This window comes from Sapajus apella, unplaced genomic scaffold (assembly GCF_009761245.1).
Source record: "Sapajus apella isolate SASKATOON/1434 unplaced genomic scaffold, GSC_monkey_1.0 scaffold198, whole genome shotgun sequence".
NCBI classification, from domain to species: domain Eukaryota; kingdom Metazoa; phylum Chordata; class Mammalia; order Primates; family Cebidae; genus Sapajus; species Sapajus apella.
The window spans coordinates 455,481-478,692 of NW_022437138.1; the positions used below are offsets into that span (position 1 = coordinate 455,481).

Genomic DNA, 23,212 nt, shown 5'->3' on the forward strand with positions numbered 1-23,212 from the left:
TGGCTGACCCCTCGGTGCTACGTGCCAAGCCCAATCTGCCTGCAGGGCCACCCACTGCCAGAGGTAGAGGCAGCTTCACCAGGTTCACCTGGTCCCAGACCCGGGGCCGCCTGTTAGCCTGTCAGTAACACGCAGGGGGGGAAGGGAAAGGCTCTGGGCACGGCCACTTGTCTAAGAGGGACCCTGTTGGTGGCACCAGGCTAGGTGAGTGCTGCCTGCCTGCGGATGGGGTGGTGGCCAGACCTACCTCGTAAAGTGGGGCTGCACAGAGGTCAGCACAGGGTGACGCCCACCATCAAGAGGGGAGGCCCCCTGGCACTGGAGGCAGGAGGCAGGGCCTCACCAGGTAGACGTGCAAGAGCCCACATCCCTGCACACCGCTCCTCACTGGCCAGTGGAGTGGGACCTGCTGCCCCTCTGACAGCTCCTAGTAATCAGAGGGGCCACTCCGCCTGCATCAGAGGCAGTGGCTGGGGATCCCACTCTGGGCCATGGAAGTTACTGCACAGAACACCCCAAGGCCACCCCTGCTGGCTATGAAGATACCACCATTGCAGACAGTGCCCAGGTCTGGGGCTCACAGCCACAAGAATCTGGATTGGAACAGAAAAGGACCCCAGCCCCACTGCCACCCTGACGCAGCCTTGCGGGGCCCTGAGCAGAGGACCAGCTATGTTGTGCTGGCACGGCGACACATATGGAAAGTCTCCCAGTAAGAACTGGGCAGCGGGCCAGCTGCAGTGGCTCAGGCCTGTGATTCTAGTGCTTTGAGAGGCCAGAGCAGGAGGATCGCGTGAGCACAGGAGTTTGAGACCAGCCTGGGCAACAAAGTGAGACTCCTTCTCTATAAAAAAATAAAATAAAAAATTAGCTGGGCGTGGTGGCATGCACCTACTTGGGCGGTCCTGAGCTACTTAGGAGGCTGAGGCAGGAGAATCGCTTGAGCCTGGGAGGCAGAGGTTGCAGTGAGCCGAGATTTGCACTCTAGCCTGGGGGACAGAATGAGACCCTGACTCAAAGAGCCCAAAACACACAGGATGGTAGAACACACCTACTTGAATCAGCACTAAAAATGGCAAGAAATGTCCACCGTTCTTTCCAAACACAAGTTCTCTCTGGCTTGAGAGGCCTCACTGCCACCCAAGTGTGGTGGAGGAAGATGTGAAAGGGCCGAGGGACAAAGCCTGCTGCTCTCTCAGTTGGTGGGTTGGCCAGGGGTGTGACGGCAGCGACCAGCCATGCTGCCAGGAGTCACCTCTCAGGTTCGTCCCAGGAGCCGCATGCGGACCCTCGTGCGCTGCCTCTGGGCTGCCCCTCCTCCCCACTTGATGCCTTCGCTGCCGGCTCTGGTGGTGTTCTGCCAGCCTCCAAGCAGCGGCTGTTTGCTAGGAAGAGAACACCAACATCCAGGTACATCCCAGCTGGATGTCTGGAGCTGGGACGCTGTTTCTTCTTCTGGTGTGGAGGTTTTGAGGCTGGTCAGATGCATACTGATTCATCACAACCCAGGTTCTGTTAACACAAAGGTCGGCCTGTCCAGAGCCACGTGGCCCTGCTGTGGACACCACAGAGCACCTTAAGAGGACCAGGACCAGGAGGGCCGCACTGCTCTTGGCCAGCTTGGACCCCAGCCCTGGTTCTGCTGCTCTCCCAGGCAGCTCAGCCATGTGAACAAAAGTCTGGGGCCCCCACCCTCCACAGGACATCTATAATGCCTCAGAAGCTGGACCTGCCTGGCAGGGGGCCCCTGCCTGCCCACCCACCCAGATGCGGGCACCTGGCCCCATTGTGCGCTGGAGGGTGAGGGCTGTGTCAGGCATGCAGGACTCACGCTGTCCCCTAACTCCACCCCTGCACACTGAGATTCGGAACAAGATGTGCCGGACACTACTCAACGCCACACGGCCTGGGGCAGGCAGCTCAGAGCCAGGCGAGGGGCTGCTGCTTGCCACCCGCCCTGCTTGTGCCTTTGACTGAAAGCACAAGGGCCAGGGGATGACTCAGGGTCCGTACATCCCTGTCCATGGCCTCTAGGTAAGATGCTAGCAGGCGACACCACTCGCCAACCTCACACTGGCACACACACCTGGTCCCTCATGTGGGATGCACACCTCGTGGCCGTGGGACCCGGGAAATTTTGTAACTGTAGTGATGATGCCAAAGATGACAGGGACATAAACAGGGGAAGGGGCAGGGGTCCAGAACCCTCAACAGGGAGCTGAAGCGGGGCAGATGCGCCCAGTAGGGGCCTTTGGCAAGGCCAACTCCCACTCTGCCTGCCCTGACATCTTCCCTCGCTGTGACAGCCTGTGAAGAGCGCCCAGGGCACGGCTCCCTCAGCACCTGCAGCCACTGCAGCCTGCACCCAGGACCCTTCCCCTCCCTGACACCTCAGGGAGTGCCCCACGCATCCTGGTGGCTGGCTACAGGACACTCGAGAAGCAGCAGGCCCCCACCAAAGGTCCTGGGCACCTGGTGGTCACCCTTGTCCAATGGGGCCAGGCCAGTGCCTGAGCTGGGCAGTCTCCAAGCTTGGGCCTGGGGCCACTTTCCTGGCCAGCACTGACGTTCCTGTTTGGTGGAGCGCTCCCCATGGTACCTCTGATTGAAGAGAAGAGTGGTCACAGGACTCCTTGAAGACACCAGGCCCCCTAGCAACCATGTTCCTCACAGTGGGAGTGGGCAGGTCTCAGTGACAAAACCGACACCCCCATCCCCAGGCCTTGGAACCCCACAGCGGCTGGCCACATCCACTTCACTCAGTGCAGCACCCTCAGGCTGTAATCCAGCCCCCCACCCCCAACTCAGCACCTTCCCGGCCCCAAGCTGCAGCGCCCAACCCAGCCCTCTGTTTGGCGGGTCTGTTTCAGGAACTGCCCTGATCCACCCACGCTCCGACCACCTGGATCCCACACCCTTCCGATCCATCCCACACATGTTCTCCAGATTTCTGCCTGGAAACCTGGAAACGCCACGTGGTCCTGCAGGAGGCTGGTGCCCCTCTCAGGGTCACCCTCTGTACCTCACCGCGGGGGCTTACTGGACTCGAGTCTAGCTGTAAGACTAGGAGCCTGGGTAGGGGGTCCCAAGGAGCATGGGCAGGGCCTTGCAGGGCAACTGCCTCAAGGGAGGCTGCCCCAGGCCTTCAGGTAGAGCATCTCTTCCAGCAATGAGGGCGGACACAGGCGTTTGTGGTCCCGGCTTCTTTGGATCTGCCCGTGGGCCCCACTCCAACATTCAGGGTCTCGGCTCTTTCCCAATCAACACCCGCTTTTAGGAGGACACGCCTTCGAGGCCGGGCCCAGCCAAGTGCAGTGCGGGGCTCTGGCTGCTAAGGCCCGTTCTTGTGTGTTGTGCCCTGCGGGGCGCCCTGTGTGCAGCCGCAGCTGTGACTGTGGCCTTGGCCCTTGTGCCTTCTGCCCAGCACTCACCTGGAGGCGCACCCTGCCCGCCTTCCCCACCGCACCCTCTCTGGGCAGGCGTGCCCTCCCGGATTCCATGCCTGGCCTGGCCCTGCGCGCTGCGAGCCCCCCTCGCTGTCCCTCACGGGCACCTTTCTCTGCTTCACTCTCTGGGGAGTTCAGTTACTTCCTGATCCTGGCCTCAACCTGTGTGTTGGGAGCTCCTGGCCTCCTTGGGGTGAGGGGTCATGTGGACGGGCAGCTGTGGTTGGGGTCTGTCATCTCCCGACATTCAACAGCACGGGTGAGGGTGGGGCTGAGCGTCCTGCCTGGTGGGGGCTGAGGGCACTGATGCTAAGTGGGGGACCAGGGCCTCCTCAGGGAGTTCCTGCCTTGAGCCAACAACTTGGCAATGGAAATTTATTATAAAATACCCTCAGCTGTCAACACAGCAGGCCCAAGCCAACGTCTCCTGCAGACCTCAGATGCCCAGGGCACTAGCTGGCCCCCCAGAGTCACCGTCCTGTAATGACGCACTCCACACAAAAAAATGCCAACTCCATGAAGACAGTGGGGACTCCATGGTCCTTGGGCCATGACTTGCTGGTCCTCAGAGGCCCTTGAGGTTTCAGGTCGAGGCTGGGGCCTGATGCCCGCCTCACAGCCCACCCTCTGTGTCTCCTGGAAAGGGAGCAGGTGAGTCATGCATGTGGGTAGAGTGACCAGAGGCTGATGCGCTGATCCTTGGAGCCCGCGGCCAGCAAGCCATTGGCGGCGAAGGCCACACACTGCACGGCGGCACTGTGGAAGGCCAGCACGGCCAGCGGCTGCATTTTCCTCCACTGGAACACACGGATACGGTGGTCCCAGCCCGCAGTGGCCAGGATCTTGCGGTCCGGCCGGATCGTCACCTCGGCAATCCCAGGATTGGTGAGTTGGTGAGTTCCACACACCTGTGGGAGTGGGGAGGGCGTTAGTCTGCTCCTTAGGCCTATGTGGCAGCGCTGCCCCTGGCGGCCCACCTGCAGCTGGAACCAGGAGAGACGTAGGTCCACAGGCCCCGGGCGTGAGGGCCACACGCTCCTGCCCAGCTGACCTCCCCTCTTCCTCAGGCTACGATGGGGACTCCAGCCCTCCCCTCACAGTGGTCTGTGGCCCTGCCCTGCTGCTCCCACACCTGCTCTGACCAACTCCTCCCCAGTCAGAGAGCAGCAGAGAGACAGGGAGGTCCCAGCTGCAGGAGAAACTGCAGAGGGGCTGGGTCCTGGGGCCCCTCACCCCCGGGAAGACACTGCACCTTAGCGCCTAGTGAGAGGCCACGTTTCAGGCTTGACAGCAGCAGACACTGGCACTTCTCCCAGAAGAGCCTCATCACCACCCCAAAGCCGATGAGGATGAGAAGCACAAACTCCATCTTCAGCAAAGCCACGAGGTATGTGAACCCCCAGCCTCGGCAGGGCTGGAAGTGCTGCCAAGAGCAAGACCCAATGGGGGGCTGGCAGGATGAGGGGGACGAGGGGGAGACACGCTGGAGGCGGCAGGAGCCACACAGTGTACCTTGCCTGGTGGGGGCAACATCCCTGGCCGGGTTCTGAGAGGGGGTGGGGCACTGCACAAGACCTGGAGCCACACAGGCAGGTCCTATGTGCACAGGGCCATCAGGGTGCTGGCCTCTTCCTGGGCCGAGCATCCCACACTCGGCGCTGGGTGAGCAGGAAGCCTCCTGCCCTGACCCCTCCCTGACATCCTTCTCCCATGGCAAGCAGGGAGCTGGGGGGTGGGGGATTAGCGCTGCCTCTGTGGCCATGCCACTTCTTGGTTCCACAAGGCTGTCCCCTGTGCTGCAGGGCGCTTGGTACCTCTGTGCCCAAACGCTGACTGATAGAGGGACTTTGCCACCATGATGACAAGAAACAAGGGCCATTTCCTTCTACACCAGCCGCATGCACTGCGAGCTTTCCATCAGCACCCTTTTCTCTAAGGACCTCCTGATGGGGCCACGCTGCCTCAGCTGAGAATCACACATCTTTGCAAAGATAGCACAAGGAAAAAGGAAGAAGAAACAGGAAAAGTAATGGCAGCACTCGGCAGAAGCCAATGGAAACTGTCAGCAAGCAGTGCTGTCAGAAATTAACAAAAGAAAGCAATGAATGAAGCTCTGGCCCTACATCCCCTCTGTAAAGCAAGAACCCAAAGCAGCAGAACGCAGAGGAGGAAACCCGACCTGGCAGAGCTCAGGGGAGAGGTGGAAGAAAAACTAAAAGCAATGAAGGAGAATCAGCAGCAGAACGACTCCAACAGGAGAGTGAGGGACACAAAGGGCAGGAATAATGGAGAGTGAGCAGAATGGGATGGGCACGGTGGCTCGTGCCTGCAATCCCAGCACTTTGGGAGGCTGGGGCGGGAGGATTGCTTGAGTCCAGGAGTTTGAGACTAGCCTGACTAAAACAGCAAGGCCTCCATCTCTACAATACTTTTTTTTTTTTTTTAAATTAGCTGGGGGTGGTGGCATGTGTCTGTAATCCCAGCGACTTGGGATTACAGTAGGTTGGGAGGTTGAGGTGGGAGGATCACCTGAACCCAGGAGATGGAGGCTGCAGTGAGCTGCGATCACCACCACTGCACTCCTGCCTGGGTGACAGGGTAAGACCCTGTCTCAAAAGAAAAAAAAGATATGCTCTGGTAAAATTATTGGACTTCATAGCTAAAAAACTCCTTTTGGTGGCCAGACAAAAAGACCATGTTGATGACGAGGGCACCGTTTAGGCCGTCCTCAGAATGCTCCACAGCCACATGGCACCAAGGAACGATCCAGTGACGCCCACAAAGGCCGAGGAGGAAAGCAAGGTCCAAGCATTTTATATCCAGCCAAACTGTCACTCAACTATAGAAGCAACAGGCCAACATTTCTGAACATGTAAGAACTCAGAGAATCCTGCAGCCATAAGCTGTTCTTGAAGGACTGGAAGATTAACTCCAGTCTCGTAAGAGAACTGGAGGACTACAGCAAATGGTCTGGCTGGATCCACTTACCTGTAGGATTAGCTCTAAAACAATACGGGGATTACGGCTATGGAACCGGTCATATAACTAATGAAAATATGGGGGGGCACTGAGGGAGATGGGTTGGTGGTTAAGTTCACCGATTTCGCTCAGCTTTTGTCCTTTGGGGCCAAAGATATAACAGCCTCATCCCTGAGAGATTATCTGACCACGCCCCACGGTAAGTAAAGACAAAAATAGCATCATTTCCTTCTCCTCTCCCACCTCACTGCAGGTACCCTTGCTTCCTAGTATTTCCCTTGTATATCTGTTTAAAGTAAAAAGAAGAGGCCGGGCACGGTGGCTCATGCCTGTAATCCCAGCACTTTGGGAGGTCAAGGCGGGTGGACCACGAGGTCAAGAGATTGAGACCATCCTGGCCAACATGGTGAAACCCCGTCTCTACTAAAAAATACAAAAATTAGCTGGGCGTGGTGGCACGCACCTGTAGTCCCAGCTACTCAGGAGGCTGAGGCAGGAGAATTGGTCGAACCCGGGAGGTGGAGGTTGCAGTGAGCCGAGATCGCACCACTGCACTCCAGCCTGGTGCCTGGCAACAGAGCTAGACTCTGTCTCAAAAAATAAATAAATAAATAAATAAATAAATAAAGTTAAAAAAAGATATAAATAGACTCAACAGGCTGGGTGTGGTGGCTCACGCTTATAATCCCAGCTACTTGGGAGGCTAAGACAGGAGGACTGCTTGAGGCTGGAAGCTTGAGGCTGTAGGAAGCAAAGATCACACCACTGCACTCCAGCCTGGGCAACAGAGTGAGACCCTGTCTTTAAAAAACATTAAAATTAGCCAGGCGTGGTCATGTAGTCCCAGCTACTTGGGAGGCTGAGATTGGAGGATCATTTGAGTTTAGTTTCATGACTGAATTTCAAAGTGAAATCCAAATCTGAGCCATGTATAAGGGAGATTCCAAAGGAACTCTTGAAAAAGATATATTGGGAAAATGCAAACAAGAAGAACAGGGTAATCTGAATAATAGGAACATTTGCATTCAGGGCCAAAGCATTAGGTAAGATTATATGAAATACTTAACAATAATAAAGAGTACAGTTCCCAACGAAGAGCTATCTAATCCCAGCACTTTGGGAGGCCAAGGCAGGAGGACTGCCTGAGCCCAGGAGTTCAAGACCAGCCTGGGCAACATATAAAGATCCTGTCTCTACAAAAAAATTTTTTTAATTAGCCAGGCATGCTGGTATGCACTTGTAGTGCATTTGGGAGGCTGAGGTGGAAGGATTGCTCAAGCCCAGGAGTTTGAGGCTGCAGCGGGCTATGATCACACCACCACACTCCAGCCTGGGTGACAGAGCAAGATCTTGTGTCCCCCACCCCCAAAAATAACTATAAATATCTGCTTAGCAAATAAACTGATAGATCATCCATAAAGCAAGAAAAACAGGGAAAATGGCTGTAATAGAGTAACTGGTACCAGACTAGTCCTCTTGCTGCAAACAACCATAAAAAGTGGACAAAATACACAAGGCAACTGTTTACAGGCAGGAAACACCAGGCAGAGAAGGGCAGCTGGTGGGATCCGCCTCCCAAATGCCCCCACAGCTCTCTGCCTGGGGACAATGCCTTGGGCATGAAGTCCAGGCAGAACATAGTGGTCACATTAAGCCGAGGAGGCAGAGGTCAGAATGTGCAGCAGCCAGAGGTCTGAAATCCGTGGGGCAAGGCGAAGGAACGGAGGGAGCGGAAGGTGGTGTGAGGGGTCCCCATGAGTCTTGTGTGAGGGCTGGACTGCACATGCTCACAGTGGACTCCACAGGGCTTACCAGAGCTGCAGGGTTAAACAGAACAAGTACGAGAGGTCAACAGTGTCAGAGGGCCGGTGAGCCTGAGTACAAAGACTGTGTGACAGCCTGAGACCAGCTGAGCTGCCAGAATGACAATGACATCACCTCAGGAATAGGATTCTGCCTTAGAGTATGGCCTACCCTAGATCTATCAGAACAAAACTAGAAACCAAGTCCTGACAAGGTCTGCAAGAGAGGCAGAGTCTAGAAGTTGAGTTGCATCCCACTTAACAAGCCTGGGAATGAACGTTCCATAGATCTGCCCTAATGAAGCCAAAAGCCAAGCCTGCACAATTTCAAGGTGAACAGTCGGTAACTGAACTGCACGCCGGAATGAAGGCAAATCCTCTTCAGAGCAAAATAACAGAACCCAGAGATTCAGCATGTATCATTTACCATGTCTGGCACACAAACAGCAAATTACTAGACATGCTAAGAAGCAGGAATATATGACCCATAGTCAAGGGAAAAAGCAGTCAATAGAAATTGACCCAAAATGGCAGAGATGTTGAACATATAAAGACTTTAAAGAAAGTACTTAAATGTATTCAGAAAAATGAAAGGAAAAAGTATTCAAATAATTACCAAAACAATTGTCTTGAGTGAGGAAATAGGAACTATTAGCAGAGAAATGGAAATTATATAAAAGAATCATAATAGGAAATAGAGAACTGGAAAGCCCAATACTGAAATGAAAAATTTATAGAATAGGCTTAATCTAAAAATTTTTTTAAAAATTTGTTTTTAAAGTCAGTGAACTAGAAGACAGATCAACAGACGTTGCCCAATCTGAAGAGGAGAGAGAAAAATGACTGAACCAAAACAAACAGAGCCTCAGGGAGCCACGGATGCTATCAAACTGTGTAAATCACAGAAGCCTCAGAAGGAGGAGAAAGTGAAAATGTTCAAGAAAAAACAGTGGCTGGATAGTTCCCAATTTTAATGAGAAACACGAATATACAGATGAAAAGCTCAGCAGAAACCAATCAGGATAAGATAATAATATCTATCAAGGCACATAATAGTCAAACTACTGAAAGCCACAGGTTAAAAAGAAAATCTTGAAAGGAGCCATGAAGCAAGACACATTACATGCATGGGAATGATAGGACATCATGAGTTTTCGCCAGAAACAACGGAAAAACATCTTCACAGGGCATGAAGAAAAATAAAACGATCATTCCTAAATTCCATAGCCAGGATTCTTTAAAAAGGAGGATGATAAAGACATTTTTTTTTTGAGATAGAGTCTTGCTTTGTCGCCAAGCTGGAGTGCAGTGGTACGATCTTCGTTCATTGCAACCTCCATCTCCCGGGTTCAAGCGATTCTCCTGACTCAGCCTCCTAAGTAGCTGGAACTACAGGCACATGCCTCCATGCCTGGCTAAATTTTGTATTTTTAATAGAGAATGGGGTTTCACCACGTTGGCCAGGATGGTCTCGATCTCTTGACCTTGTGATCCGCCCACCTCGGCTTCTCAAAATGCTGGGATTACAGGCGTGAGCCACTGCGCCTGGCCAAGACATTTTTTTAAATAAACAAAAGCTAGAGAATCTTTTTTGCCAGCAGATTTGCACTACAAAAAATGTAAGAAGATACTTGGGTCTACAGGGTGAGTAAATACAAAATGCTATGCTTTTAATTTCTTATAAGTTAAAAACAACAACAACAACAACAACAAAACACTGATGATTTAAAGGAAAACTGACCAGATGCAGTGGCTCATTCCTGTAATCCCAGCACTTGGGATTGCTTGAATTTGGGAGTTCAAGGCCAGCCTGGGCAACATAGTGAGACCCTATTTCTACAAAATATTAGCCAGGCATGGTGGTACGTACCTGTAGTCCCAGCTACTCGGAGGCGGAGACGGGAGTCTGAGGGTGCAGTGAGCTGTGATTGTACCACTGCACCCCAGCCTGGGTGACAGAGCAAGACCTTGCCCCAAAGAAAAGGAAAACTAATATTGCAAGCTGCAGTTTCTAATATGTGTAGATGCCAAGCAGGTCAGTCGCAGAAGACTAAACGTATGGGTAGAAGGGATTGCCCCAGCACGCGGTCATCCTGCCTGTGAGGCGGGACATGAACAGCGCTGACTCTGAGGAGACCTGGAGAAGGTACACGTTCCTGGAGTGCAGCCACTCAGGAACAGAAGCGGCAAGAGGTCTAGCTAGGAAGCCAAGAGAGGAGACAAAACAGAACACTAAAAAGTAAATATTTGATTACCACAAAAGAAGGTAGGGAAGGAGGAAAAGTGGGCAAAAATGCAAGTGACAAGTGGAACACAGGTAGCGATGTTAGACTTCATCTCAGACAGGCCAGTCATTACAGTGAATGCAAACAGACCAAATAAGCCGATTAAAAGGCAGAGACTGTCAGAAAACATACAAAGCAAGACACAACTGTCTGCCGAAGATGCTTTTTCAATATCAAGAGGTCAGGACAAGTTGAAAGTAAAAGCAAGGAGTAAAACACAAAGGGCGGACCTAAGAACGTCGATGCCCCTGTGTAGCATCAGACAGCTGACGTCAAGACAGAGCATTAGATGGCCGGGCGCGGTGGCTCAAGCCTGTAATCCCAGCACTTTGGGAGGCCGAGGCGGGTGGATCACGAGGTCAAGAGATCGAGACCATCCTGGTCAACATGGTGAAACCCCGTCTCTACTAAAAATACAAAAACATTAGCTGGGCATGGTGGCGCGTGCCTGTAATCCCATCTACTCAGGAGGCTGAGGCAGGAGAATTGCCTGAACCCAGGAGGCGGAGGTTGCGGTGAGCCGAGATCGCGCAATTGCACTCCAGCCTGGGTAACAAGAGCGAAACTCCGTCTAAAAAAAAAAAAAAAAACAAAAACAAAAACAAAAACAAAAACAAAAGACAGAGCATTAGAAGAGAGCAGGGACACCTCGCGATGAGAAGAGCGCCCTGCACCGGGACGACGCGGCTATCCCCGCACTCACGCACCCAGCCCCAGAGCTTCAAAGCTCATGAAGCGAAACAGGCAGAGACAAAGAAACAGGCCCGATTGCAATCACAGTTAAAGATTTTAAGAGCCTTCTGTGAGTAACTATTAAAAAAAAAAAAAAAAAAAAAAGAGACCAAAAAATCGGTGAGGATATTGAAGACTGGAACCACGTCCACTGACCTAGGTCAGGATGACGGAAGGCTCCACCCCACAACTGCGGAACACACGCTCCTTTCAAGTCCATGTGGTGCACTCTGCGAGACACGCCATGTGCTGGGCCAAAAACAAGCCTCCATAAATTTCTGAACACTGAAATTGCACTGCGTGCATTCACTGATAACAGAATTAAGCTAGATTAAAGATGTATCTACAAAATCGACCAATATTTGGAAATTAAATGACACACCCACAAGGCAGCTATGGATCAAAGAAGAAATCACAACATTCTGAGCTGAATTAAAATGAAGACACAGCAAGTCAGAGCTTACGGGACTGAGCCACATGGAAGGTGGCCAGGCTGGGAGCTGAATTCTCAGCAGCACAAGGAAGTGGCAGGACCGAGACCTGTGGCCTGGCAGCTGCTGCCACTCAAAGAACGGCCACTCAGCATCCAGGTCTGTGCACTCAGAGGCCACCGGCACAGCCACCAAGGAATCCCTAAAGGATGGGCATCTCGGCTTCCGAAGGAGGGCCTGAGATGTAAGAACGCCCAGGGCAACACTTACACACGAAATGTAATCACCGATGTGAGAACTGGCTCCGTAAGAAATGTGTCCACACCTGGAGGGCCAGGAAGCTTAGAGGTAAAATGATTAAAATATAAAGGCTATAAAGGGAAGCAGTGACCAAAAGAAACCTGGCCTGAGCCATATTAATAGTTGGAAAAATAGGCTTTTGGGCAAAAGTCCTTTCTAGAGATAATGAGAGGGAATGAAAAAGCCATTCACCAGGAAATTACCATTTTAAACTGGCATGTTCCAAGGCCAGCTTCAAAGTGCATAACGCAAAAATAGGCCCCCGCAAAAGGGAACAGGACAGGCCTCTCTCCGTGCCTGCTGGGGACCCTGGTCACCTGCAGAATGACTTAAAGGCCTAGGAATCAGCGGACATGCGGACCTGGCGCTCACGTGTGCGGCAGGGCGTCTGACGACCAGCACCGCCTCGCCGGTACATGTGCAGCACTTATGAAAACTGGATGGCCCCCGCATTTCAAAGAACTGATATCATTCAGACCTTGTTCCCAGACCACAATGTAATTAAGTTAGAAACTGAAAAACTAAAAAATAACTGGGAGAAGAAATCAAACATTCAGAACCGTAAAACCATTCTAATTAGCTCAGCAGCCAGAGGACAAATAAAAACAGGATCTTTGTGTCAAACAAGAAACATGAAAAAAATAATTAAAAAAACGGGTTCTGCCTGGAAGTGAGGGGAGGAAGACGATGTCCTCTTGCACCAGGGATCCCGGCTGGACAGTCACCTGTGGAAACGGGCTCCTGCGGGGCGGGTGAGGGAAGGCTGAGGGCTGATGGGCTGTGTGCCTGACCCAGGCAGGGCAGCGGATGTAACCCAGGGGACATGGGTCGGAGGAGAGCATGGCAAGGCCAGAAACGATGAACAGGAAGACAGAAATGCTCAAGGACGAACACAGACAAGACTGATGAATAAATAAAGCAGGGACAGAGCTTTGAATGTGGCAGAAATTTAAACAATCATCACAAGCGGTCCAAAAAAGGTCACTAGGAATATAACCTTGAGGATTTGTATGCCCATAGACAAATTCCTAGAAAAATTCCCCAAATCAAGAAACTTAAATTAGTCCACAAAGAAAACGACTCAGGCAGAAAAAATAACTGCCTGAGTAATGGTGCAGGTGAAGACCAACCTACAGTCACCCACGACCCCTCACCTCCACCGCCCAAACATGTCCATCCACCGGGAGAAGAGGGGATGCTCCCCACCAACCCCCCAAGTCTGGGGCTCCTGTCACTAGGCGGGCAGCGGGAGAGGGATGCCCAGGTAAGTCTGTGGCCCTGGGCAGTTGCGGCCCAGCCCAGCAGAGTGAGAGGAGCACATGTCACGCAGTGCGTGATTTCAGGACTTTTCCCTGAGACCCAGGGACAGACTGAGGATTTTAGCTCTTCTAAGGTTTAAGAAAATGCCAACAAGGCAATGAACAGACTCGAGAAGAAAACCTGCGAGTCAGAGAGACGCAGTGAGAGCATCTGGTGACATCGGGCACCCATTCAAGACCCAGATTCTTTCCCCAGGAGGGGCAGGAGGAGCCTTGCCTGGTGAGGAGATGCCACCAGACAACCCACAGCCAGCGCAGCCCTGACCCAGGCCCAGGAGCCACTGCCTGCACCCCCCAGGCTGCTCTAGGCTCCTGGCCACTGAGGTTGGCACTTGCCATGCCCTCTCAGCCACCTTGCCCTCCTACCTCAACACCAACTTGTCGCTCAAAGCCAACCCCTACCAGCCCATCCTCCTGCCCTTCCAAGGGCCTCTCCAGGGCCCAGGGCCCCTGGTTCATGGACTTACCAAGGCCTGCAGCCCTGACCCCCTCTGCTGCGACCAGCACTGCCCCAGCACGTCCCAGATGCTCTGCCTGTCCTCTACCTCTCTCGCCTGGCAGACCTTGGCTCTGGGGGTCTCGGGGGTGCCCTGCCTGTGCACACAAGCAGCTGAACGTGCTGCAGCACAATACACAGCCATTGGTTGGTGACCACAAGCCCAGGCTGGCCTCAGTGTGCAGAGCACCCAGCCTCGGGCTGCCTTCTCTCCCTCCACACCAGCTCCTGCGTCCCCACTTGGCTCCCTGTGACCTGGCCGAGGGGCCATCAAGGCCAGCACCCACTGCACAGGGCCTTGGGGGATGCTGGGATGCACATGTCATGCGTGTGGGGACACCTGTGCCTGCAGACCCAGGAGCCCCTCCCCAGCTCTCAGGAACCAGAACACCATGGCCCATGGAGGGAATGGCAGCTGGGAAGAACAGGAGGCTGACGTGACACCCTTATCACTGCCACCCATTTCTCTCCTGTGACCTCTGCCCTGAGTCAGTGGTAGAGAGGGGACGCACAGCCACACACCATGGGCCTCCCTGGAAGCCACTGGGGCCTGCTCCGGGCCCTCTTGATAGGAATTTGCCAGCAGGTCCTTCCCAGGGAGAAAAGAGCTGCTGAGCGCCTAGAGCCACAGGCACGTGGGAAGGTTTCCATAGAGAGCCCGAACAGGGGTCTTCACAGGCAGAAGGTGGGTGCAGTGTCTTCACCTGTGTGGGGCTGAGTGCCCAGCTTCTCCTGTCTAGCTCCCGCCCCGCAGCCTGGCTGTGCCTACCCACCAGCCTGCTGGCCACTGCCCGTAGGGACAGGAGTGACCCTACGCCCAGCTCAGCCATTCTCAGACAGCGGGGACAGCACGGAGGTAAAGACAACCAGGCGTGAGGACCGGGCTCCGCAGGAAATGAGGGCAATGCGGGAAGCCTGGTGGGGCTTCCTGGAGAAAGACTAGGGCCTGCTCCAGCCCTGTGCTCCTGAAGAAGAGGAGGACCGGTCCTGGGCCTGGTGACAGCAGCCAGGGGCCTGCACTACTGTGCTCCTGATGGCGGGTGGAACTGTGCCCGTGCCCTGCACAAGCCTTTCCTCCTGATGCCATACATGGGGAGCTAGCCCGGGGCCCCTTCAGCCTCCCTCCTGGCTGCCCGGCGGCTCTGCTGCTGCTCCTCTCAAGGGAAGCCTCTGGCAGACGGGGGCAGCAGCCACCACTGCTGTGCAGATGGGAGTGCAGCTTGGACACCTGGCTATGTCTCATGGGAGAGCCATAGTTGGTCCACTTCCCAGGCCAGGGCTGCCTGGGGTGGGGAAGCCTCATTATTACTTAAAGGCCTAAAAATACGGCTGGCTGTAAATCAGTCCCCGCTTCAAGGCTGTGGGCGCTATCCCAAATGTGGGAGGGAGGCGAGGGCCTGCGTACCACCTGTATCTTATGACAATACAGGCTCTAATTGTGACGGCTTGCAGGAAAGCCACCTCAGCAAGGCAGGCTCAGGTGGCATCCTGACGTGGGCAGCCTCCTCATCACCACCGTGGCCCCTGGCCAAGCCCCAGCCTGGACCTGGGCCTTCCAGGAAGGATCTCTGGCCACCAGTGGCTCTCGTAGCACATGACCTCAGGTGCCAGGAATGCGCGGCATGGCCAGGCCACCATCTGGTTCTGATTACCAACGCTCTGCTCCGGGAACCTCATCCGCGTCTCCGCTCCCAGCTCCCGCCGGGGGGAGACTGATCTGGGCTCATCAGAGGCTTCGGCAGGGGGACACGAGGGACACACAGCCATGTCCACGTGGTTCTCAGCCAGGGAGTCACAGTGGGGGCGATGGGTGAGGACACCTGTGGGTGCCAAGGACCTTCGGTCACCTTGCTTTCTCCTGGGCGGTAAGAATGCTCTTAGGCAGTTCACCTCTGAAAGCACCCCAGATGCTTTCCCTGAGACCCTGGCTTTACAGAACCTGCAATCTCCAGGGCTGCTAGGGTGGACGTTAGACGTGACATTGGGCAGAGGGTGGTGCATCAGCCTCTCCAGCTCCCCTGGGGTCGCCTGTCCCCTTCCCAGGCCTCCTCCTCCTGGCCCACACAACGGCTCAGCAGGGGAAGCGATTCTCCTTTCATGTGCACCATGGGCCAACGCCCTGCCCAGCACGCCACAGCCACGCCACCACATCAACCACATCCAGTTCCTGGTTCTCCCTTCCGCTCTCACTTTTCAATTCATTAATACCTGGTCCCCCTTTTGCTTTAACTCTTCAATTCATCAATCCAGTCAAGTTCATCTCTGGACTGGAATGTGACCCATGAATTACAGTCTTAAGCTCCAGCAGCTGCTTCCCAAACACTCCAGGACGCACCAGGCAGATCTGGGCCACTACGGCAGGAGGGCCCCTTCCTGGGGTCCTGGCGCAGAGAGTCCGGGATGGGGACTGCAGGGAAGAGCCCTCCGGGGGCTCTCAGGGAAGCTGCTTGGGTCTTCAGCCCTTTGCTGTCAGGCTGGTAAGGGGCAAGCCAGTGCCAAGTGAACACCGGACCCCGGGGGGGGGGGCAGCCCTGCAGGGTCCCTGCCAGGCTTGAGGAGTAGGGAGGGAGTGTGAGGGAGATGCACCTTCCAGACATGCAGACCCAGCGCCCAGAGCTCAGCCTCCCAGCGCCCAGAGGAGCTCAGCCTGTAGCTGCTAAGAATGGGCATGATGATGACTCATACCCACACACACCCAGCCCACTAGGCCTTGGGAGACCCTTTCTCCTGGGGAGGCATGAGCAGGACAGCTGATGGATGGACGATGGATGGACACAGCTCTCCTGCAAGTCCGCCATGTGTCTGCACAGGCCTGGTCATGCCCACAGGGCACTGGGGCCGCTCATATCCTGGTCTCACCAGGGCTCATCATTCTGCAGCCCTACCATGTGCCTCAAAGACGCTGGTGGTGCCCACTCAGGGGTGGGCCTGATGGACCCAAGGTGAGCCCTCCCTGCCCCACGGGGCTGCTGGCAGGGCTGTCCTGCCGAGGGGGCCCGATGGATGTCCTCCCTGTGGCCTCCCATTGTAGAGACAGCTTGGACCACAGCCCCACAGGGAAGGGCAGCCCCGAGCCCTGTCCTTGGTGAGGCTGGGAACTGCAGTAGCCACCCCACGGGACACACAGCTCCTCCTAGAGGCCCTTCACCCACTAGACTGGCAATCAGACCAGGCGCTAGTTGTGGGTAAGTCTCGGGCTTCCAAGACTTCTGGTGAATGGGGGCTCCTTGTCAACCCCCCAGAAGCCAGGATGTACCCAGGCCACACCCAGTACCTCATCCCCCGTGGTCTCTGCAGCCCCGAGACCTGCACCAGAGCAAGACCTGGACAGGAGGCTCCCCTGCCCCCACCAGCCTGACCCAATCCCTCTCATCCCAAACAGGGCCACGTGTGTATGCCAGTCCACCCTGCACTGAGCCCTGGAGCCACAGACCCAGACGAGGACACCATGGTGCCCCCTGAGCCATGCCAGCCAAGAGAGCCCAAGAGACACTGTGGGAAGATCTTCAGCAACTGCCAGGCAGCCCTGAGGCCTCCCTGCTTTCCTGCTGAGCTTTCCCGCTGCCCGTGAGCAATGGCCTCCCTCGGGCCAACTCCAGACCACCACGGCGGGTGGGGGCCGCAGCTCCTCGAAGTTTTGCACACTGGTTTTTGGGTTTTTTTTTTTTTGATTAATCAGTTCCTTACTGACCAAATTCCTCTGAGTTTTCATAAAGGGGTTTGAGTATTCCTGTACTCTGCGTGCCTTTCTCTAGATGGACAAGATGTGACTGCGTGAACCCGAGGTCTAGGTGAAACCCAAACCATGTGAACGGGCTGCCAGCGCCCACGCCCCCTTCTTCCTGCGCCAGCCATGGACAGCTCCCCTGCACCCGCCTCCTAGTGATTAATTAGCCAGGGATCTGCAACAACTCCTCTTCATGCCTAAATATTGTTTCAGCCTATCAGACTGTTAGTGCAGAGCAGGATAAATGAGGCCCAGGGCCTGGCGCACTGACCTGCAGGGCCTGCTGCCCGTCCAGGCTCCAGACAGCCAGCGCCTTCCCAGCAGAGCCTGAGATGCCCTTGGCCTTCTGGGAGTCAAAGTCAAGGTCCATGACGGGCTCCTCGTGGCAGGCAATGCGGCTGCACACCTTCTGCTCAGAGACATCCCACAGGGCCACCGATCCATCCTCGTAGCCGACCAGAAGGAGTGGGCGGGGGCTGCAGTCTGCCTGCGGGGAACAGCAGAGCAGTCAGCTCCTGGAAGAACCCTGACTCCAGTTAGTTTTAGGGGAGAAGGGGCTCTGAAGATCTGCTGCCTCTCCCGCTGGCTGGGGCTGTTTCCCAAGTCTACATGGCTGCCACAGCTCAGAAGCTCTGCACCGCCAGTGCCCTCCCTCACAGCCCCTGGATGACTGATGCCGTCAGCATGGGACTGGCACAGCTGCCCTTAGGGCATCCTGAGGACATGGGGGCAGAGGGCACAGAGCCAAGCCCAAGGCCCCCCACTGCTGTGCCACTTCTCACCAGCCCTGCAACCTGCATGTGACCACCCTGGGGTCCTGCCCAAAGGGGTGACACTGGGCATCCACCAGCCACTGTCAGTGGGGCCAACCTTTTCCACCTCTCCCATGCACAGGGACCCGTCCTCCTGCCTCCTTTCCCCGACCCTAAGACGTGGCCACTGGTCACTGGGACTGGCTGGTCACCTGCCTAGAGCCGCCAGCCAGAAGAAACCGCGAGCTCCATCTCCATGAAAAATGAACTCTCTGTGCTTTGTCAATGTGGCTGCCAAAGCCCCCCGCCCCTGAAGCCAGGCGCAAGCCGCCCGAGCTCTCATGATGAATGAGGGCGCAGGTCAGAGGGCTCCCAGCCCTGGGCAGACGCCTCGTTTGTTAAGCCTCTGAAATAATTACAGGAGGGGAACGCTTTAAGATTCCGCATCACTCTGGGGACACAGCCATCAGTCCCCGGCACCGAGAATGACAGCCCAGAGAAACCTGGCATGGCTGAGCAAGGAGACCTGGGGGAGCCAGAAGGCACCAGGGCCTGTGCCTGACAAGAGGATACTGAGTCCTCAAACAGCACAAGGACCAGGGCTCTCTGCATCAGAAGGCTGGTGAAGCGAACTGGGGGAGCCAGGCCCGGAGCCCGAGGCCAACTGCCCTGACCTGGAGGGAATGGCCATGCTGGGAACGGAAGGACACTCACTGTGCCCTGCAGGATGTGGGCATGTGAACCCGAGGCCAGAGCTGGTCCAGTGGTCCTCGCACACGTCCCTGAAAAAGGCTTGTAAAACCACTGGGTTCTGATAAGAGTTCACACAGATGAAGCTGAAAAGAGTGAGACTCCTGGGAGGAGGCGTGGCGGTCAGTGGGCCTCCTCCCAGGGCACCTCCTCCCAGGCCTTGTTCCAAGTCATCCCCCACTGCCAGAGCCCACATTGTCCCTGGGAGGCAGAGCTGCCCCAGGCTTGCCACTGTACTCAGTGCCCTGCCCGTCCCTGCAGAAGCCCCGGCCATGCTGCTGCATGTGCTGTTTCATTCCTGGGAGGAGCTCCATGTTGGCACCTTTCAGATCACCTGCTGGGAAACGAGGTGTGCAACGACCCACAGTATTTTCCTCCCGGACGTGGTGCCACGTGCCACGCCCTCTGCACCGCAGCTCCTCCTAGGCAGTCCTGGCTCCCTGGCTCCCTCCCTGTGGTGGGCGGTGTGTCTGGACTCATAGTGGGTGAGGGCCAGGCAAGGGCAGCTGGGAACAGTCTGCATCCCAACCAGGAATGCAGGCCAGCCCCAGAGGCTGACTCCAGAGACTCTCCTCCTTGGACCCGCTCCCCTCAGGCAGTGCTCTGCGGCGCCTGTTTCCAGCCTACGACACCCTCCTCCCCAGCACCCTCCTCCACTGCTGGAGCTGAGACCCCCTGGGGCTGATCCCGTCACTGACATCCTTCCGGCAGTCTCAGAGTGTCGCGCCTGTGTGAAGCCACCACCTCTGAGTTCAGATGCCACGGCCAATGCAGGGACTGTGTGTGAGACTGACCTGTCTGTCATGGTGCCACAGGGTGGCCAGAGCAGAAGCCAGCCTGGCCTGGAGGGGCTTGCCCTGTGGTTGCCAGCCCCTGCTATGCCCCCAGTGACAGACACCACAGGCTGGGCAGTTCTCTTGTGGCTGGGGCACTTTGGTGCCCATAGCCTTGGTGCTGACCGACCTCTGCACAGAGAGGGTCTGAAGTCCCCCAGATCTGCTCTTCACTGCCCCCTCCCTGCCCACAGATGAGGCCTGGAGGCCAGGCCTCACTCTGTACCCCTCCCATTGACTGGCAGCCCCAGAGGGACACAGCAGGTTGGGGGCCGCGGGAAGCCTTCAATGTACCATTCTGCAGCTCAGGCAGGGCTGGCTGGATGGGCCCTTGCTCTGAGGGCTGTGCCAGTGACTGCCTCAGGCTTGACGTAGGCCCTGACCTTTTATATATTAATAACAATTATTCTTATGTTGCAGGTCAGCTGTTTTAAGGAGCAAAATAAGAATATACCAAATTAAAGATTAAAAATTAAAAAAATTAAAAATCTGATTGCCAAAAAAACCAAACTAAAAAGAAAACCCTCAGTGTTTCAGAAAAAAAAAAAAAAAAATAGCAAGTCAGGCCACTGTGCCACAATCAGACTGATAAATTACAACCCACCCCTCAGGCTTGGGGATGGAAAAGGGAACGTGTGGCGTTAACATCAGCTTTCCTTAGCGGAATGCTTCACGCTGGATCTCCATCACCAACAGAAATGCGATTTGTCCTGTGTCAACTACATTAATTACCTTAACAAGTTTGTACATCCCTTTCTGTGCATTTTTCCGTTGGAATTTTACATGATTGTGCAATGACCCATGTTTCCCAGGGGGGCGGAACCGGAGCGGTGCAGCCTCGGACACCCTCCCCCAGGACCTGGAAACCCTGCCCACTGCCTGTGGGGTTGCAGCCTTGGGGGGCATTTTTCCTCCCAGCAGACCCCGTCAAGCCCTTGGAGGAGACTTGTCTAGGCACAGGGAGGCTGACACCCAGGCTCCGCTGCAGTCCCTGTGGCCCAGCTGTGAACCTGCTGGCGCCAAGGGTTTCATCATCTCAGGTGGGCCTTGAGGAAGCCACCACCCCTCCCGCCGAGGGCTTCTCCCCAAAAAGCCACAGCCACCGAAGCAGCACCACAGGATCAGCCCACAGGAGACCCCAAATTCCAAGCTGAAACTTTTCAGTCAAGAAACTACAGGGGGAAGCTGACTGCAATAAGGGGCGTCATGTGGAGGGAGAGAAATGTCTGGAGATGCCCGTCCTGATGGGTCTTGCGGGGCACGCAGATGTCCACAAACTGCACAGGCCTGTCCAGTCTCACTCTCGTGAGGAAGTCAAAGGCAGCGAGCCAGAGGCACCTCCCGGTAAAGGCGCAGCCTGGGGCGGGTCTCAGAACCAAACAGAACAGGAGGGTACCCGGCATGGCCTAGGGCCCTGGGAAGAGTGCTGCCAATGACCCCTACTATGGGCTTCCGGGGCAGCTCAGGGCTAAGGGGCTCTTTGCAAGTGAACACACAGGACCACTTGCTCTGCTGCTCCGGATATGAGCAGCCCCAAGGACAGCTGGTCCAGTGGGGCTCCCGTGAGGAGGTGAGTGGCGGTCGGCTCCATGGAGGCAGCTGAGTCCCTCCCCAGCAACCCCAAACTGGACCCGGGCTGAGGCCTCCCGACCCTGTCTAACCACAAAGAACAGCTGAGAAGGAAGGAAGTATTCGTGGACCTTGAAATTCCACGTGCGGCTGCAGGGAATGTCATGGTGTTAAGTCCACTCCTGCCTCTAAGAGGCAAAGAAGTAACAAAAATTAATCCCAAGCGAAGCAGGGGCTGTGCAGGCTTGCTGCCGTTAGTCAGCCTGGCCCGCCCTACCCTCAGCAGGGACCAAGTACTGAGGTGCTGGCAGACCCCACTGTCCCCTCCTCACCTCGTGTTGGAGGGCACCACCAGCTGCGGGTGAGCCCACCGGAGCCTGCAAATGACGAGCACCTGCTGCCACTGCTGCTGGCTGAAGCCAGGTCTCTCCTGGGGCAGTGATAGGCCCCTTGCGGCAGCAGGAAGCAGAGGGCCGTGGGGACGCTGAGGTGGCTGCACGTGTTCCCTGGCGGGGGTGGGGGTGGGGGGAGGTTGCCCAAGCTGCTTGACGATAAATCAGTTCCTGAATGGGGCATGACTCATGGCCATGGGCGTGGCCAGCAGGGTGTGGCTGGTGCACGTGGGGCCTTACCTGCCACAGCCGCAGGCACATGGGCATGCCCAGCTTGGCATCTGCCTCCGGCTTCAGGGTGCACACTGACGTCTTGGATGGCATCTCCAGAATCTGGACCTGACAGTAAGAAAACAAGTTGATTTGGGCCGACGCCAAGTCGAGTCTGCACTATACAAACAAGAGACTCTTAAGGCGATTAGCGAGGGCTGCCTCGAGTTTCTGTCTGCTCCCCCCGCCCCCCGTGGGCACCTGGGAGCACAGGCTCCTAATTAGGCTGCACAGGTCCTTGCAATATGCTCGTACCGTTCTCAGGTCACTGCCCGGTAGCTGCCCCAGCTTCTCCCAACATGACCGTGCAGGCAGAGCAGGAGTCCGGCTTACTGGCCCGACACAGCCCATCAATTCTCTCTCCTTTACATATGAACCACTATGAGTGATCTCAGCACAGCCATGGTTCTAAGACTCACCCAGGAGCACCCCCACTTGAGAAATGAATGTGATGTGCATCCTCCGAGGTCAGCTCCTGGAAACCTGGGTCCCCCAGCACACTGTGTGCCCGTGCATTGAGGCTGTACTCTGGGTCCCCTGAACACAGGCCAGGGCCTCCTACCTGGGCTGGGAGATATGCCAGGCTGGCTTGCGGGCTGCTGGCTCGCTGGTCACCCATCTCCTGAACAGCCAGGCCAGGGGATGGCCAAGGCCACAAGCACCAGATTCTGCCAGGTGGTTCTGCTGGAAGCCAGGTCCGCCTGCACCCTCTGCCCTCGCTGTGGGAACTGGGGAGGCTCAGCCAGCCCTGAACTTCCCTAGGTGCGGGCGAGAGCAGCTCACCGGCCCCAGACAGAGCCCACCGATTCTCTCTGCTCTGCCTGCTTCTCCTTCCTGGTGCAGGTTTTACATAGGAACAACTTGGAATGAGCTACTGGTAACATGGCAATAACATCAGTGCACAGCCACCTTGGACAGAGCCTGGCATACCTGGGGCATCACCCAGTTTACACACAAGGAGTCCGAGGCCCAGAGGCTGGGGGCTCTGAGTAGGCAGAACTCATACCAGCTGGTCCAGTGGCCTCTGGCCCCTCTATTCTCCTGAGCAAGACAGGGTGACCATGTCTTAGAGACCTGTGCCTGTGTGGGTGAGAAGCTTGCTGCCCTCACTATCCCACACAGTACAGGC

At 55.7% G+C, this 23,212-nt stretch overlaps 1 protein-coding gene across 1 annotated transcript in view; it reads right to left on the bottom strand.

Moving 5' to 3' along the window:
- Nucleotides 1–3,803: 3,803 nt before the first annotated feature.
- The window catches only part of GNB1L (G protein subunit beta 1 like), a 69,112-nt gene continuing 49,703 nt past the window's right edge, over nt 3,804–23,212 (bottom strand). Inside the window, exons 5-7 of the mRNA XM_032269740.1 lie at nt 22,054–22,152; nt 17,789–18,004; nt 3,804–4,354 (exon numbers count right to left, since the gene is read on the bottom strand). Coding sequence (XP_032125631.1) covers nt 4,103–4,354; nt 17,789–18,004; nt 22,054–22,152 — 567 coding nt within the window. The 3' untranslated portion in view covers nt 3,804–4,102. The remainder of the gene's footprint in view (nt 4,355–17,788; nt 18,005–22,053; nt 22,153–23,212) is intronic.